This window comes from Dreissena polymorpha, chromosome 5 (assembly GCF_020536995.1).
Source record: "Dreissena polymorpha isolate Duluth1 chromosome 5, UMN_Dpol_1.0, whole genome shotgun sequence".
Classification (NCBI taxonomy): Eukaryota; Metazoa; Mollusca; class Bivalvia; order Myida; family Dreissenidae; genus Dreissena; species Dreissena polymorpha.
The window spans coordinates 102,909,775-102,929,755 of record NC_068359.1 but is presented as its reverse complement, the minus strand read 5'-3'; the positions used below and the strand labels follow the sequence as shown (position 1 = coordinate 102,929,755).

Below are 19,981 nucleotides of genomic sequence, written 5' to 3'. Positions count from 1 at the left end.
GAAATATAAACAGATGGCAAGTAGGAAAAGTGCAGTGACTAAGAACCATAACTCTATATACCTTAGTTTTTAAAACTATCACCCTTTATTTAATTTCAAAGTAAATTTTTGTCCAGAGCACAACTCTAAACCTATTCAATGGATATACTTTAAACTTAGAATATAAACAGATGGTAAGTAGGAGAAGTGCGGTGACCAAGAGCCATAACTCTATCAACCTTAGTTTTTGAATTATCTCCCTTTATATAATTTCAAAGTAAATTTTTGTCCGGAGCATAACTCTAAATCTACTGAAAGGATTTACTTGAAACTTTAAATATAAACAGATGGCAAGTAGGATAAGTGCAGTGACTAAGAACCATAACTATATCTACCTGAGTTTTTGAATTATCTCCCTTTATATAATCTCAAAGTAAATTTTTGTACAGAGCACAGCTCTAAATCTACCAAAGGGATTTATTTAAAACTTCTAATATAAACAGATGGTAAGAAGGAGAGGTGCAGTGACTAAGAACCATAACTCTATCTACCTTAGTTATTTTAATTATCTCCCTTTATTTTAATTAAAAGTCATTTTTTTGTCTGGAGCATAACTCTAAATCTACTGAAAGGATTTACTTGAGACTAGAAATATAAGCATATGGCAACTAGAAGAAGTGCAGTGAGCATGAACCATAACTCTTATCGGCCGTTTTTATTACCTCCCTTTCTTTCATTTCCATATATATTATTCTCTACAGCATAACTCCAACACTATATAACTAATTGATCCTTGAAATATGAATAGATGACACAGGTGCCATGTTTTACAAATATTATTCTTCTCTCTAAAACAAATTTTCTCATACAAGCAAACACATTTCGGAGGGGATGGCCATGTTAACATGTCTCTTGTTCATATAGTTTTCATCCGATCTTCACCAAACTTGGTCAGAAGTTCGATCTAGACAATATCTAGGTCAAGGTTGAATATGGGTCATGCCGGATCAAAGACTAGGTCACGGGGTCACTTAGTGCATTTCAACGATTTAGCATGGTGTTTGCTCTCTAATTGAAGTAGTTTTCATCCGATCTTCACCAATTTTGGTCAGAAGTTGTATCTAAATGATATCTAGGTCAAGTTTAAATATGGGTCATGCCAGGTCAAAAACTAGGTCACAAGTGTATTTCAAGCATTAAGCATGGTGTCTGCTCTCTAATTTAAATAGTTTTCCTCCAATCATCACCAAACCTGGTCAGAAGTTGTATCTAGACAATATCTAGGTCAAGTTCGAAAATATGTGTCATGCTGGGTCAAAAACTTTGTCATGGGGTCACTTAGTGCATTTAAAGGATTTAGCATGGTGTCCTCTCAAATGGTTTGTTATGGCATAAAAATATATCATTTTGCCACTCAAAGTTATCAAGTTGTCCAAAACCTTCAAATGGGCATATCTTGTGACAGTTTGGCACTCTTGTCCTAATTTTGATATCATTGAGTGAGCTTGCTGGGAAATTATTTGTACATGTACATCATTATATTATCAATCCTACTCCATATAAGCTGTTACATATCTTTCCAATTTATTGTCTTTAAATCACATGTGATGTTTAAATTAATAAGGCAATTTTCTTCAAAACATGTCTGACTTCCAGTATGAAGAATACTTCAGCAAGCTCAGTGAAACAGAGGCAGTCGGTGCCAGGGTACAGCAGGTATTCAGTTGCTATGGAGTGGAGCTTCATGAACATCTAAGGACATCCTGCCAATCCTGGAGGGACCAGTTGCGTGTGATGATGTTCAAGGTTGTCATGGAGACCTGTGAGGCAAATATGGACAGCAGTAAGCACAGGGCCCACATATAACAACCCTGTTATGATCTTATGAATAATGAATAGACTCTAGCAAAATATCTGTCGGTTTTGCAATATGCAGTTTGGCCTCTGACAATTTATTAAGGTCTCAGTAGCAGCCCTAAATGTGTAAGTTTGGTGTATTAAACTTGAACTATGACTCTTTGTTTGTTGAAATATTCCGAAATATGCAGGTTCGTATTTTATGCCCCGGGATCGAATGATCGGGGGTATATTGTTTTTGGCCTGTCTGTCTGTCATTGTATGTGTCTGTTTGTCACAAACTTTAACCTTGGTTAAACCTTTGCAATAACTTTTGTAATATTGGAGATAGCAACTTGATATTTGGCATGCATGTGTATCTCATGTAGCTGCAAATTTTGAGTGGTGAAAGGTCAAGGTCATCCTTTCAAGGTCAAAGGTCAAACAAAAATTATTCAAAGCTGCGTGGTAGGGGGCATTGTGTTTCTTACAAACACATCTCTTGTGAATCTATTTTCTCCAATCTCCATAACGTCATCAGTTCATGTATTACTAAAAATAAATAAGATCACAACTGAATAAGCCAATATTGGGCTAGATTGGACAGTAAATGCCAGAGGTATGGCCATTTTTGTGGTCAAACAGGCCTAAGATCAATAGACCCTTTTCACAATAAGATTGATAAGACATATATCAATCTGTAATAGTGACTGCCACACAACATTAAAATCAATAGAACTGATGTTTTTGATTAAAGTACAGTCGAAACTGACCTAACGGCCACCTGAATTTACCGGTCACCTGCAGACAACGGTCAGTCTGGAATCCCCCCGACGAAAAACATTCTAAATTACACTTGAATTCAACGGCCACCTGTCCATAACGGCCAACGGCCACTACATTCCACTCCGAAATTCATGTTTGACCTGAAATCAACGGTCACGCGTCAGTCGTCTCGAGTCGTCTCGAGTAGCGAAAATTAAAAACACAGCACATCATGTGTCCGTCTATTTTGCGGTAAAAGCGTCTGATAGCGGTAATTGTCTTTGATACTATAAAAGCGGCCCGCTGCGAGTAAACAAACAATTTGTGCATCCATGACCGGTATGTAAAATTGTTTCACCATTATAATTGAATTTTCATTTTAATTGCATTAAAAGACCAATTGTCTGCAACTCATTTTGCTACCAGTTGTTTATTAAAAATATATTTTATATTCGTTATTTTACATGACTAACCCACTCCTCTAAGCCGAAATGATCCGTAAAACAAAATTGTGTCTTTGTGTCGTATGAACGAATCTGCACTTAAACTAAATTTAGGTTCACATCGTACATGCATGATCAGTTGTTTAACGAAAAGACGGTTGATATTCAAATGCATTTTTTTCTCTCTCCGGGATATTGTTTTAGTATGTTGATGCTGAATTAACAAATAGAAGTGTACATTGTATATGAAGTGAAAATACCAAAAATAAACAACGGTTGCAATAGCCAGCTATAAACTGTTAGATGCCCATAATATCACTTTAAACAGGTGACATTAACAATAACAATGTTTATTAATAGCAATTATCGTCTGCATGCATAACGCATTAGCGCGTGACAAAGTCAATTGGTCTGTATCGCTGATTAAGTGTTAAAACAACATTAAGCTGGCGAGTGTTTTGATAAGAAGGCGATAAGAGGATTAGTGATTAGCTTTAATGGCAAAACATGGACTGATTTGCAACATTTAAAGCGTCTGAAAGCGGTAATTGTCTATGATATTATAAAAGCGGCCCGCTGCGAGTAAACAAATTATAAGGTGTTGAGAAGGTTTCTTTTCCGGGGATAATTGTAGGTGTATCTTCTAAAGAAAATTTATCAGAGTTTATGACTTGTTGAAAGTAATTATCGCGAAATTAAATGACCGCTATTTCTTTGAATTAGAACGGTACAATTACGCCGTACTATCGGTTTATGACACCGAATCCGCTTTTTAGACTTTTACAGACGTTATTTACTGAATGAATGAGATGCATGAGAAAAAAATTATACCAGCGTTGATAAAGTCATTGTTTAATTTAACATTATGAAATAAAATCAATCTAAAAGATATTATTCTCTATTATTCAATATGCACGCGTAAGTTAATGCTGTTATTATGCTTTGTTAATGCAATGAGCATTTGTTTTACACTGTATGCAAACGACTGGGTGGGGTAACGACGTAGTAATACTACCAACTGGCCAACCTTCTTAAAATTGTGATCCGAATTCAACGGTCACCTGTGGACAACGGTCACTTTGATCATTTCCCTTGACTGACCGCTGAATTCAGGTTTGACTGTACTTGGTTTTATTCGAAACATTTTACAGATTTTGATTCACTTGTTTGAACATTTTTATCATGATGTTTTATCAAAGATCTGTCAATAATCTTGTTTATTGATAGATATGTGTATGTATATACCCTATGTTCAGCACAAAACCATTATCTTGTTATGATCAGATACAGTGCTGACAAATACAAGATAACAACAAGTTGTCATAAACATCAGGTGGAAGATGTCTGGTCATTAAACACAAATTATGAAACCTCAATGTTTTCTCGTGGTAGTAGTGTAACAGTTGGGTAGTCATTTCTAGGACCACTTTATTGCAAAATATTCAAATAGTAAGTAATTTGTTCTTAAAGATTGTCAGAAATACTGTATAGATATAAGCCAGTTTAATCATAATAATAGAGCGATATGCCGGACATTTGATCCCACTGAGGATCATTTCTATGCTAATTTTGTCACAGGGGGACATTATGTCCTACGTTGTTTTGACTAACCGGACATTTGTTCCCACATTATTTTGACAATACAGACAATGGTTCCTACATTATTTTAACATCCTGGACATTCATTCCTACATTATTTTAACTACCTGGAGATTTGTTCCTACATGATATTGACATCCCGAACATTGGTCCCTGCAATATTGCTATCCTGGTCATTATTATCAAATGATATTTTTACCATATTTTTATACAGTTTGAAGAAATGTTCGTGAGCATGAGCAAGATGAACTTTACAAATTATTTAAATATATTGTCTCACACTTAGATCTGTACTTAGAGATAATTTACAAAATATGGGGCGACTTAAACTGCATAGCCACCGTATTATAGACTTAGACGTGTGTTTCTTAGCGTACGAGTGACCATTGAAGCATATCAAAGGCTAACCACGTGTGTATATTTTAAGTTCCATGTTGGAAGTGAAGTTGAAGGAGTGACCCATTACTATATATACATCTAAATATTGTTTTCTCAGTTAAGGTATTGCCTATAATTGTAGGAACTGATTACTGAGTGAAAAAATATGTAGGTACACATTTTCTGCGCGTGAAGTTAAAAAAATTAATGCTAAACGTTTCAAAGACAGTTCAGTTTACACCGCGTCCCTTGTTTCACTTGTTTATAATAGTCATCAATATTGTTATTTACTGTAAAATAACATTTTTTTCTATTAAAAAGAAAATTAACATAACATTTAAATAGTGTCATGTTGTTCGCCTTTAATAGTGCTTAGTTTTATGGTTTATTCAACACACACTTACAAGTTTGATCATTCATGAAAAAAATCAACATATCTTTGAGAATTATAGTTATATATTAGTAATACTATGTTTTGTATTATTCGGGTAATGTTTATCTTTTTGTGCAATTATCCCTGTTTAATCTTCCGACCACCTTTACTCTGATGTTTATGGGTAACTCGTATTTTATAAAGATGAAATAAAAATTATAAATATTCACTTATGGTAGTATATATTATGTTGTAGAATTATTATTTTGTTTTTAGAATGTTTATTAGCTCGGCTGTTTTCGGAGCAAACCCGAGGTATTGTCATAGCCAGCTCGTCATCCGCCATCAGCCATCTGCCAGGGTCTTGCTAAAACTTTGGCATTTTGCTCTAAAATCAAAGTGCTTCCACCTACAACTTTGAAACTTCATATGTGGATGCACCTTGATGAGTTCTACATGCCACACCCATTTTGGGGTCACTAGGTCAAAGGTCAAGGTCACTTTGACCTCTAAAAAAAAATAATTCTGACAAGCTTTCATTTATTCAAGAATGTACCTGCAGCCGAGCGTTGGCACCGTTATGCGGTGCTCTTGTTTTATAATTGGTTATCAATCTATTGACTAAACACATGCCTGTATGCATATGTTTTACCAGTGTCAGTGCTCAAGAAAATCACAAATGTAAACAATAAGAATCAACTGGTATATGATTATCGATATTCTCCGCAAAAGAATGTTAACATGTTCAGCCTCATTATGAAATTTGATGTGTCATGTGATATCTAAAAATAGCAACAGTGGTGGCATTGTGAAACTGGAAGAATTTTATTGTAAGACCACAAATACTGAATTATTCTTTATGTATGAAACACGTGACACTATTAATAAGAATTAACCATTCGTTTAATTTTATGAATGTTTAGTTAAAATACCTCTGTATGCATGTTTTATCATAAATGCAACATAATATGGAAGTTTATTCTGAAGAGATATATTTTATAAAAAAATAAACAATGTAAAATTATTTATAAAGGTAAGAGTAATATACATCTTATTATTCCATAGTTATGTGTTTCTGGTGTTTAATATAGTTTATACACATTCACTTTTTGGTGGTTTATATAGTTTATACAAATTCACATTTAAAAGGCAATGGATTAGATTGGATGATTTTTAGCTTTCATATCTTGTGCATATATTACATGCACATGTGTTAACTTCCTAATGCAATGTGAACACAGCTTTTATGCCTGAGATTGTCTGTGTTTTCAGGTCAGCTGCATGTCGCCCTATTAAGCAACGCCATCAGTTGTAAGATTGTGCAACACTTCGAAGACGGCCACAATCCAGACCCATGCAGGGATTTGAAGCTTAGAGCAATTGCTATGAATAGGGAACCATCAAAAGAGTTCCACATTTTGTGGTGTAGGTTTAGTTCTGATTCTCACAATATGAACCATATTGTTCCACTGACTGGAAGTAGTCAGCTGCCAGGGTGGTCACAGGGATTCAATATGGACAATGTCAAGAGAGAAAACACACAGGCATAGTGAATGTTGGGAAGTTAAAATTTTCTGCCAGTTTTATCTTGTCATAAAGATACAGATGAGGCATTGTTTTTTTGTGGCCATTTCTATTCAACATTGTAGTTGTCTAGCTAGTTGTTCATGGCTTTAAGTACATGTTGGCCTCTATATGATTTTTAGCTCGGCTGTTTTCGGAGAAAACCAGAGGTATTGTCATAGCCAGCTCTTCGTCCGCCATCTGGTGTCTGCCGTCCGCATCGTGCTAAAACATTGACATTTGTCTCTAATATCAAAGTGCTTCCACATACAACTTTGAAACTTCATATGTAGATGCACCTTGATGAGTTCTACATGCCACACCAATTTTTGGGTCACTAGGTCAAAGGTCAAGGTCAATGACCTCTCAAAAAAAATAAAAAATTCTGACAATCTTTCATTTATTCCAAACTGCACCCGCAGCAGAGCGTTGGCACCCGTTATGCGGTGCTCTTGTTAGGAATACTTGTTGATTTTTAAGTGTGATTTTTATGTCCCCCAGACTTTACTGGGAGTCATATTGTTTTTGCCCTGTCTGCTTGTTGGCAGCAACTTCATATTTGTCATGCATGTGTATCTCATGGAGCTGCACATTTTGAGTGGTGAAATGTCAAGGTCATCCTTCAAGGTCAAAGGTCAAATATATGGGGGGACATAGTGTTTTACAAACACATCTTGTTTTACCCTACAAATGCCCTTACTTACATTTTTATCTTTTACTCAAGACATTGAAATGGGGTGCAGTGTTTACTCAGTGCTTCACACCAGGCACTTAATGACCAAGGTTTGCATCTCGTAGGACGTTCCTTTTGTGTCTTGCATTATCCATTGTAACCCCAATAACACATGGCCTGGTAGCTATGGCCATATGACAGAGAAAAATATAGTGATTTTAATTAAACAGTATTACCCATTTTCTTGAGCTTTCAAAAGTTTTTTGTGGTTTAATTTTTATGCCCCTGATCGAAATATCAGGGGTATATTGTTTTTGGCCTGTCTGTGATTGTATGTGTCCGTGTGTGTGTCCCAAAACTTTAACCTTCTTCATAACTTTTGCAATATTGAACGTAGCAAATTGATATTTGGCTGCATGTTTATCTCATGGAGCTGCACATTTTGCGTGTTGAAAGGTCAAGGTCATCCTTCAAGGTCAAAGGTAAAAAAAAAATTAAAGCGGCACATTAGGGGGCATTGTGTTTCTGAAAAACACATCTCTTGTTTAAACAAAGAACACTCCTATTAATCTTTCTTCTATAGGCTCCAAAGTCAATGTAAAGCAGGGGGAAAAATTGTGTAGGTTTATACAATTTGATGGAGGGGATGGATAAGTTGATCAGTAGTTGATCATTAAGTTAAAGTTAAGGATAAAACTTCACACTGACAATTACTTAAGTACAGAAGAGCTAGGTTTGTATTTTTGGGTAGGAAGGTTGGTTTCCAATGTTACTGGACTATGACTAAATCATGGTATCATATAGGCTGCATTTTAACATGATTCATAACAAAATCTGGCCTACAACACACACTTTAGTTTTGTAAAAGAGGAAACAAACAGCCTAACTGTAATAATAAAATAATTACAATGAACACAAAATTTCATGTTTAGAAAGCTCTTCTTCTGATACAGCACTCCTTCTAAATAGAAGATTTTGTGACGGGGCCTATTGATTAAGGGGTGAAAACTGTACAAAAGGTGCTCAGTTGGGTGTTGCCTGTAGTTTAAAAGTATTTACATCGTGTTTACAGTTTATAGGGTAAAATGTATATATGTTTTATTTGTTATATCTAAGGTCATTCTTGTAAAAAAAAGAATTAACAATATCTGCCCAATAACTACAGATTGAATGGTATAAGAAACTTGTTTTTTATTGTTGTTTTTTGTTTTATCTTAAATTAATTTCATAATTTTATGGCATTTCATTTTATAATTGTGCTAAGAATTCCAATATTTTCCATTGTCACAATGTGTTGTTACTTGCCTCATAAGTATAAACTTTATACTCTATTGTGTATGTATAGCCTATTGATTGTAGTGATTGTAGTTATTTTCCTACGCATACTTTTAAGTACTACCTGTGCCGACAATAACAGAACGGACAACATTAAATTAGTGGCATGTCCTGCTTTGCTTTATTTGTCAAATCAAATATGTTTTAACAAACCTTTTTTGAAGAAGTTACGCAAGAATTGTTGCCATAAAGGGACTTTTTCTGTAGTGCTTACTTCATAGAATCAGGAACGCGTGTAATATTAGAGCATTTTAAACAAATAATGATTATTTGGGTCCAGTTTTTCCATATTACTGTGATATGTTGTTGTGAGATTGGATCTTTTGCAATGGATGTACATAAACAGTGATATTTCTTTGGTGTTTAGTTGTATTAAGTTATTATTATGTATTATTATTGCATAATTAGGTTAGTATTAAGCGTTAAGTTGTGTAAATTTTAATCAGAACTAAATTATTTATGTATGCTTTTTACCACTTAGATGTTTGCTTTAATGGTAGTTGAAAGTTATGCTTGCTGTTATAATTGTTTATGTGTGAATGAAAACACCCTCATATTTTTTTGACATTAAAACATACATGCCATACGTCCCGGATTGTCCGGGACAGTCCCGGAAATGAAGAATTTGTCCCGCTGTCCCGGAAATCTGTCAAATGTCCCGGAATTTACAAAATCCATAAATACATGTACCTTATCTTAGGCTTAACTGCACCCTGAATCAGTGTATTTCTGCAGCGTCTCCATGACAATGCCTACCCGAATAGGAAGACAACGCTACGTGTCAAAATTGATCAATTAACAGGGGTCCTGTTATCATATCGATTGTCTCACATTCGCGGTCAAACCGATAAGGCGGCATTGTTTAATGTGGTTGTTAATTGAATTTAATCTACTACGTCATTATTTCCCGCTGCGTAAGGGCAAAGGATAGTTGTTCACACATCTGAAGTCCAACATCGCTGAGTAAAAAATTAAAAGCAGTTTATGTTCGTACGTTTAACCGACAAAGAAGTTGTATTTGTTTTATTGTGATTGGTTGTATGTATTGTGAACTGATTTGAGTTGAGGATCTAACCGTACTGTATTGTTGTATTTTTTATTATATAAATGTTATAAATGAATAAAGGTGTATCAACAACTACGCTTTAGACACACCGGTCTTAATAACAATACCGCAGTGACGTCACCATCTATGTTTAGAACGCTTACACTGAAAACACGTAGCTTGTATCTAGTAACTGAAGTAGTAATGTTTAAATTGACGTTAATAGATCAAGTGTATTTCGGATAGGCTTTCGAACATTTGCAATTAACGATGCGAAACAAAAAAAACGTACCAAAAATGCATATGTCTATAAATATCGCTACATTCTATACATGTCCCGGAAAATCGGCAAAAGTCCCGGACAATTTAACTCAATGTCCCGGAATTGGTCTGAAAAATTATGGCATGTATGATTAAAAGTTTGTTTACATCAGTTTGAATGCGTGTCAAATGTTATTTTTTAATGACACCAGCTATTTGGGACCAAAAGCATTATACTTTTGAATAGGATTATGTCATGTCTTTCTTCACTAATAGCCTTTCTCGCTCAAAAACGTTGAGGAAACGTTTATCTGTGTAGAAATTTTCCACTGGTTTGTTTGGAGAATGTACGGTTTCAAGTGTTTGTTTTGCTGAATACTAAAGTTACTAGTACATGTATATACTGCTTCAGTTGTGTGAGAAATAATACCAGTAAGGAAAGTTTCATGTCAACTTATTTTACCTTACTTACTGTGATATATGCTATCAAGGATAAGCACAGATCTGATATAGCAGTTTATCTGCATAATGTTTTGTTATGTGTAACTCATTAGGTACTTACTGTTTATTGTAGATCTGCAAGTATAAACAAGATATATCTTTAAAAAAGATATATGGTGTTGATTATGGTTGGTGTAGATGAAAGATAAAAAGTTTGATCAATGAGATAAAAGACAGTGAATGCCTTTTTCTGCGCAGTTCTTAGCTGCATCACACCCAAATAAATTACGGGTTGTTTCGTGGCTTGTTTCGTATTACTAGTATTAAATATTATTGATCATATATCTGTATTTACAGAACAGAAATACACAAGAAGAATGGAAATGAAATAAAAACATTTAAGTCAACCGGCCGCACACGAATCATCCGTACATATTTTAAATATTATTCGCACGCTCGTCTAATATATATATATTAGTGGTTTTTCGGATATGGTCATTTGATTTGATTGAAAAGTATCGTGAATAATAGTGCTCCTGCTTAATAAATTGGTCAATATGGTGGAATAGTTATTATTGAATTAATTAAACTAGTACTTATCATGGAATTGTTGAAAACACATTAAGAATCTATTATTGACATCACCATAATAATATAGTGAACTGACCTTGATACCTTGCGGGATGTAATGCAGTCCATTAAATTGAGGTCAACTCACGATTCAACTGTTTGAAGAAAGGGCTTCTTTAAAGCTTTATACTTTTTTATGTTTAACAGTCACTTTTGAAAACAATTTTAAAACATTTTGGTCAAAACGAATATCAGGATAGGAAACAACAGTACATGTACTTATATGATCTCAAATATACTTGTGCACATATTGCAATATGGTAGTAATTACTAAATATGGAAACATAGCCTTTAAGTACAAACGATCTGGCGCTGACAATCTTCTGAATATAAAGGGGCATACGCAAACTGTGTTGATGTCGAGAGATGAGTTTGAAACTGTTCTTTCCTTCAAGCCTTTCATTAGAGATAATAATGTTCATGCTGAGCAGGTAGTTTTCATGATTAAATCTTGCTCATAATTATGCCCCCCTTCAAAGAAGAGGGGGTATATTGTTTTGCACATGTCGGTCGGTCCGTCAGTCCGTCCGTCGGTCCGTCCACCAGATGGTTTCCGGATGATAACTCAAGAAGGCTTAGGCCTAGGATCATGAAACTTCATAGGTACATTGATCATGACTGGCAGATGACCCCTATTGAATTTCAGGTCACTAGGTCAAAGGTCAAGGTCACAGTGACTCGAAATAGTAAAATGGTTTCCGGATGATAACTCAAGAATGCTTAGGCCTAGAATCATGAAACTTCATAGGTACATTGATCATGACTGGCAGATGATCCCTATTGATTTTCAGGTCACTAGGTCAAAGGTCAAGGTCACAGTGACTCAAAATAGTAAAATGGTTTCCGGATGATAACTCAAGAATGCTTAGGCCTAGGATCATGAAACTTCATAGGGACATTGATCATGACTGGCAGATGACCCCTATTGATTTTCAGGTCACTAGGTCAAATGTCAAGGTCACAGTGACAAAAAACGTATTCACACAATGGCTGCCACTACAACTGACAGCCCATATGGGGGGGGGGGCATGCATGTTTTACAAACAGCCCTTGTTATTATAATAATTTTCTTGGGATGTCATTTTAAAACTCATTTATGTTGTAATGGTGAAAATAGGCTTCCGCTATACAATTTTATGTAAATATGACATTTATATTTATAATCAGATTTTGTTATATTTTGAATATTTGCAAAAAAATATGTATGGGTATTAAATAGCTTAAAGTAAAGTGCTTATTTATTATAGTGTCACTTTGTGATTAAGGGCCAGCAAGTTTGACTTATGAGACACCTTTACTGATGAAAATATTTACTTCTGATTCTTATGCTGGGGCAATTTGCAGCTACCGATCTTGCTTTCTGCTGGGTCTGCAATCGCCTATTTCAGAGCATGCCCCAAGTGATGCTTCAAACTTGACCTCCCACTCCAAAGGCAAACAACCTAACCACTAGGCTACATAGATGGAATAATATGCTCTGATTTTGTTCATGAAACACTTTTTTCGTATAGAAACATGAAGCAATCCAGAAAAAAGTAATACCACAAATTTTGTTGTTACGCATGTGTATCTGTATCGTTTATGGTAAATTAGTATAATATTAAGGAAAAAAAAAGTAATTAAGCGAACACTTATTGCACTTCTAATAAGGACATGAGAAACTGTATGTTATTCATATTATCTGTCATTGATAGATAAAAATTACATCATATATGTTTTATCTTTGTTACTTTACCATTAGTAGTTTAAAGCGAGACTATACGATTTTGTCAAATATTTATATAAAATGTGTAAAAAAAAACTTATTATACATATATTTCAATATAAATTAAAATAAAAGTTAAGAAGACCGTGCGTCGAAAAATGCGAAATGAGCCAGATATTTAATTCCTAACCCCAAAAATGTCTGTACAATCGAATTCGCCAGCATGTAAATCATGCATGTACGATGTGAATCTAAATTTAGTTTAACGGTTCATTTTTGCAACGATATGTAATCATACGACACATGAACACTTACTCAAGAGACGAATGCTTCGGTTATTGTAGGAAAATCTGTACGAAGTATCTTCGTCACAAGCAGCTCGGGTCGCTAATTGGTCTTTGCTGCATTTTATGAAATTGGTCTTCATATATAATTTTTCTTGCCTATTTTGTGTTATTGTTAAAATTTTTATCAATATATTACAATTTAACACATATAAAAATCGTATAGTCTCGCTTTAATCAATGCTGAAAATTTAGATATTGTTTGCTCCCCTCCTATGTGGTGGGTTAGGCGGTCGGAATTCATTTTATAAAAAAACTTTTTAATTACACTTTTTGGATTTGATTTTTTTTTTGGGATGTTATGTACCCAAATATGCCAAAGTTCACGATGTTATTGTTATTGAGAGTATCCCAGAGCTCATAGACTAATATGTAAAAAAATATTTTTTCCTTGCTGCATACACTTCAAGCTGTGATTTCACAAGGTCAGTCACAGGAGGGGAAGCAATTTAAATTGTATTTTAATCCCTAATGGTTTTAGAAAAAATGCATTGATTGACAGTTGATCAACTTATGCTAGTAGATCTGTTATTCAATGCATATCATAAGTGACAAAATACTTACATTTTTAGCTCATCTATTTATTTTTTTTTAATTATGAGCTATTGTCATCACCTCGGCGTCGGCGTCCGGTTAAGTTTTACGTTTAGGTCCAATTTTCTCAGAAAGTATCAATGCTATTGCATTCAAACTTGGTACACTTACTTACTATCATGAGGGGACTGGGCAGGCAAAGTTAGATAACTCTGGCGTGCATTTTGACTGAATTATGTGCCCTTTTTATACTTTGAAAATTGAAGATTTTGGTTAAGTTTTGCGTTTGGGTCAACTTTTTTCAAAAAGTATCAATGCTATTGCATTCAAACTTGGTACACTTACTTACTGTCATGAGGGGACTAGGCAGGCAAAGTTAGATAACTCTGGCGTGCATTTTGACAGAATTATGTGCCCTTTTTATACTTAGAAAATTGAAAATTTTGGTTAAGTTTTGTGTTTAGGTCCATTTTATTCCTTAAGTATCAAAGCTATTGCTTTCATACTTGCAACACTTACTAACTATCATAAGGGGACTGTGCAGGCAAAGTAATGTAACCCTGACTGGCATTTTGACAGAATTATGTGCCCTTTTTATACTTAGAAAATTGAAAATTTGGTTAAGTTTTGTGTTTAGGTCCACTTTATTCCTACAGTATCAAAGCTATTGCTTTCATACTTGCAACACTTATTAACTATCATAAGGGGACTGTGCAGGTGAAGTTATGTAACTCTGACTGGCATTTGGACGGAATTATGGGCCCTTTATACTTAGAAAATTGAAAGTTTGGTTAAGTTTTGTGTTTTGGTCCACTTTACCCCTAAAGTATCATAGATATTGCTTTCATACTTGGAACACTCGCAAACTATCATAAGGGTACAGTAAAAGGACAAGTTGCATAACTCTGGATGTCAATTTTATGGAATTATGGCCCTTTTTTGACTTAGTAACTTTGAATATATGGTTAAATTTTGTGTTTCGATCCACTTTACTTCTTAAGTATCAAGGCTATTGCTTTCAAACTTCAAATACTTTCATGCTATCATGAGGTTACTGTACCTGTTAAGTTGAATTTTACCTTGACCTTTGAATGACCTTGACTCTCAAGGTCAAATTATTATATTTTGCTAAAATTGCCATAACTTCTTTATTTATGATTAGATTTGATTGATACTTTGACAAAACTACTCTTACCTGACATACCACAATAGACTCCACCCAAACCAACCCCTGTGCCCCCCCCCCTATTTTTTATTTTTAAGATCATCTCACAAATGACCACCACACCCTCACACTATACCCCCCCTACCTCACCCCCCCCCCCCCAATTTTTTTTTAAAACGGTTAAAAAACAACTATTTATTTTTATTATTTTATGTTTGAAATACCGTCCAACCATCGCACCCAAGAATCCCTCCCCACCCCCCCCCCCCCCCACCCGAATCCCCCCCCCCTATTTTTTTTTTTTTTTTTTAAGATCATCTCACAAATTACCACCACACTCTCACACTATACCCCGCCCCCCCCCCCCCCCCACCTCACCCCCCACCCAATTTTTTTTAAACGGTTAAAAAACACAAATATATTTATTTTTATTATTTTATGTTTGAAATACCGTCCAACCATCGCACCCAAGAATCCCCCCCCCCCCCACCCCTGGATTTTTTTTTTTTGCATTTTTTTCGCATTTTTGGAAGATAATGTAATAAATGTCCACACCCCCACACTATACACCCCTCTTCACTCCGGTGCTCTTGTTTATTTTGATTTCATTAATTCGCGCTTATGAAGTATCATCTTCACCTTAAGTTGTTGAGAATGTGAAAATTGCATAATTATGCAAGTGTATTCAAGTTTGAATATTTGGCAAATTATTATTTAGTAATGTACTTTCACTGCCTTTCGCTGTTGACCGCTAGAATTAAAGCTAAAATCTTTGTTTTGAGGAATTTAAGGGATTTGTCTGTGTCAATATACATTATTGGGACTTTTTAATAGATTTCGTATTTTAGAAAAATTGTCATGAAATGTACTTACTGAAAAATACTGTTAAATTTGGAAGATATAAAACATTGTATCAAGATTTACAATGAATAAATATCATGTAAAAAATAGTTGAACCAAAATATTTTCCTAGCCCTAAGATAACCGTTGGGACCGAAATATTAAGAGTTTCCACCTGGCACTGAAGATTACTTTGTGTGTGCATTTTGAGCGCAATTTTAGTAATACACACATTTATCAACATTGGGAATGAGTCCGCAAAAACGTGTTAAACCATCGTTAATTCAATCTATAAAAATTAGCAAATACGAAAACCGACAGAAAATATACAATTCTGAAAATCCCGATGAATATTGCATGGCACCTAGGTACATCGGAACTCCATAACATACAGGTGTATTTTCGTAACAAAACATAATTATCACATTATTCGTTGTATGGTTTACATTTGTTGGTCAATCAGTTTGATAATTTCATTACAAGTATCAAAACTACTCCTGAGTTAGAGGTTATTGTAAGAAACAACGAAATATTTGAAGAGTTTAATCGAATACTATGTCTTCCGGACGAAACGGTGAACGTGTTTTATGACACTACTTTTTGGTTAGGCGATTTCCATTTATCCGTTATATCTTTTCTTTTGATGTTCCGAGAAAAAACAATTGTACAAATAGCCTTCATGATTCACAAAAGAAAATTTCAAAAGTGCCACGAACAGTTTCTTGATTTAATTTAATCTAATTCTCCGAAGATGGCTACCGGTAATTAAAAATTGTGCGTTACTATGAACAGAGGAATATGAATTGTAAACGCTTTTAAGAATGGCCTTCCAAACAGTAGAGTTTTGATTGGTTGGAAACATATCTTAAAAGATTTTAAGTGTTGACTCATGGTTCATGGCGCTAAAGCGGATGACAAAAAGATTTATGATAAAGATATTCGATCCTTATTAACGTGCGAATCCCTCAAACAATTCAATGTAAAGTATAAAAAGTTAAAAATGAAATGGAGTGAACCGATTGTAGTATACTTGGATAAAAACTGAGCGAAACAATAAGCGAACATGCGGGTAGATGGATTCTCGAACAATATGATTATTACAATCCGTATTCCGACATTACAAACCACGCTGCAGAATCTATTAACGCGAAACTTAAGCGACGTGTTGATTTTGAAGAGAGGGAATAAGAAAGAGAAAAAATAGCACTGTTTTATTTTTTAAATTCTTGCAATGGAACAAAGTAACCGAACGTATACGTGTTTTTTGTGGCGAAACTGAATGGTACTTACTACCGCGATTCCATTACACTAAAAAAGATCCCGACACAGTAGTTATTCCTTAAGCATGTTGTCAACCGGATAAGATCATAGATTTAATAAGAGCTAACATAACTTCTTTAAATCAGCCTACTTCAGTTCCTTGTACGTCAGAAGACATTGTCAATTATGCAGTTTGTACGGCAAAAGACGTCCCTGATCAATTACAAACAAAAATACGTACTCAACTTTCCTTGGCCTTGAATACACATAGTAATATCGGTATTGTTTTAGTACCAGAAATGGGCGCGTTTATGGTGAAATGTTCTAAAAAGTATAAGTATTCTCTGACATTCTTTCCAAACGAAAAATGTAATTGTCCATCAACTACGCGCTGTTATCACATTATCGCTGCTATGCTTGCCATCGGAATGCCAATACGTAGTGAAAAAAAGAAATACAATCTTAGTAAACTTAGGCGAAATTCACGTTCAAAACAGAAAACAAAATGTGATACTAAAAAGGGTCGCCAGGGGGATCGCGATTTTGAATACTAAATAATTCCAGCGCCTGATTCTGCGGTTAAAAATCGTTCATTGGCATCGGCCGAAAGTCCAACATCTAAAAACAATACTTAAGAAATGTCGGTGAAATTCCTAGTACAGCAAAAAAAAAAATTTTTTTAGAATCAACACCAAAATCCGTTCTTAAGAAACGCGACAAACCAAAATGTCAAACTTTTAAATCGGAAAACAAACGAAAATTAACGTTTCATTACAATTTGGAGACACAACTTGAAAAATCCCCAAAATTGATACCGAAAGTAATATCGGCGAAGATTTCTTAGAACTGTCTCATCCGGTTAATATTGAGTCGCAATACGACAACACCGCTAATGATTTAGATGTTTTAGTATATCATAGTTATGTAGAATCCAATATTGAAATAAATCATGTATTGGGTCTGACACAAGCAACGTTGACGAGTAGCTTGAATAAAACTCAAGTAGAGACGACACTGAAGTCGAAGAAATCATTTTCTGGAAAGACACCTCGGTTTAAACGAACAGGACAAAAACGATATGTTAAATAATAAAAAGCCTAATTCGCATCATATGGAGGCAGTAAATATTTTACGTAAGAGAAAAGTTAGTAGTATTAACAGTAAACAGAACAGGTTCGCTTCGGAAAATTCGAATAGATGGGTAACCGCAGTCCCAATTAAGTTGTAACGTAGTAATTAATACATGATTACACGTAGACAAGTCCGTTTCATTTTCTTTGCGTTTTATTTCTATTTATTAAAAACAACACAACGTTTTCAAATGTTTGTCAAATTCAAGATATGATCGAAGACCCCCAACGGTCTCCGCCCGTGACAACCCGTGACAACAAGAAATTATGACCTCTCCTATCCGACTGTGGGCGTGATACTGATTTTACTAAAGTCAAAATACAGATATAAAACAACGAAACAGTCGATTGTTACGTGTGCAATTTTGATTTGTCGTGTTTAAGTCACGTGTCTAAAAACTGCAACGTAAATATGACGTATGCAACGGACACATAACGAATACATACGGAATTGACCGGTGTTTTGACAAACAAGGTACGTGTAATTAAATACTCGTGTCCGGTACTAATTGACGTTTGATATCCCGAGGCAATTGAATGTTGATCTAGGCGTGACTGCCTTGTGAAGATTGTATGAAATTTGGTTTATTGCGTTGATACAAATTTCGCTTATTACATTAATTCAATAGTGCCCCAAATGTTCGTTACGTTACACAGTCAGTAATTGAACCTACTTGTCAAATCCCTCACACACAAAGAGATCATTAGGTTTCGACTATCTTATTCAACAAAAAAATCTATTTCTTGGACAGTTTAGGTATCGAACGCTTGTACGATGCAATTTTTCCAGACGGTTTAAAAATTCAGTTATCATATATATGAGGGCGGGATAGGAAACAAATTTGTATTGAAGTACCCGAGGTTATGCGTCAAAATAATAATACCGATTCATTTTGTTTTCGTAAAGAGCTTTGTTTAGACCTTATATTCGATACGACACAAATGCGCCAACACCTATATATAATTTATTGTAAAATAGACACCGAACAAATGACAGAATTCCCATAAGCAAATAAAACAATCAGCGTACGACGACAAAAACATTGTAAAACGATTATTAATAACAAGAGGCCCATGAGGGCCTGAATCGCTCTACTGGCTTGAATCAATAGGGATCAAGCCCTTGATAGTATGAACAATCTGAGTAAGTTTTAAATAAACAGATCCAAAAGGGGAAATTTATCGCATAAACAAGAAGAAAAGTAAAATTTAAACTTCAAATGGCTCCTTTTCAAAACAATAAGTTGGACAAATTTTCTTCACTCTCAATGAGGTTCTGGCACTTGATGATATAAAACATCCGTTGAAGTTTCAAAAGGATAGAACTTTATATGTAAACAAACAAGAAATGTGTTTGTCGGAAACACTATGTCCCCTTCTGCGCCGCTTTGATTTTTTTTAAACTTTTGACCTTGAAGGAGGACCTTGACCTTTCACCACTCAAAACGTGCAGCTCCATGAGATACACATGCATGCCAAATATGGAGCTGCTATCTTCAATATTGCAAAAGTTATGGCAAAATGTTAAAGATTTTCTTTTTTTCTCAAATTCAAGGGGAGATAATTCTGGACTTATAACTCCGATATTGCTCATTTTCAATAGGGTTTGACTCATCATTCAGATAAAGACACTGTGCAAGTTGGGAAATGATTTGATGAAAACTGTGGACTTTATTGCGTAA

The 19,981-nt window shown here is 34.8% G+C and overlaps 1 protein-coding gene across 1 annotated transcript in view; it reads left to right on the top strand.

The window, feature by feature from the left end:
- The window catches only part of LOC127832656 (uncharacterized), a 41,168-nt gene extending 31,657 nt beyond the window's left edge, over positions 1-9,511 (top strand). Inside the window, exons 4-5 of the mRNA XM_052358269.1 lie at positions 1,636-1,822; positions 6,646-9,511. Coding sequence (XP_052214229.1) covers positions 1,636-1,822; positions 6,646-6,923 — 465 coding nt within the window. The 3' untranslated portion in view covers positions 6,924-9,511. The remainder of the gene's footprint in view (positions 1-1,635; positions 1,823-6,645) is intronic.
- The last annotated feature ends 10,470 nt before the right edge of the window (positions 9,512-19,981 follow it).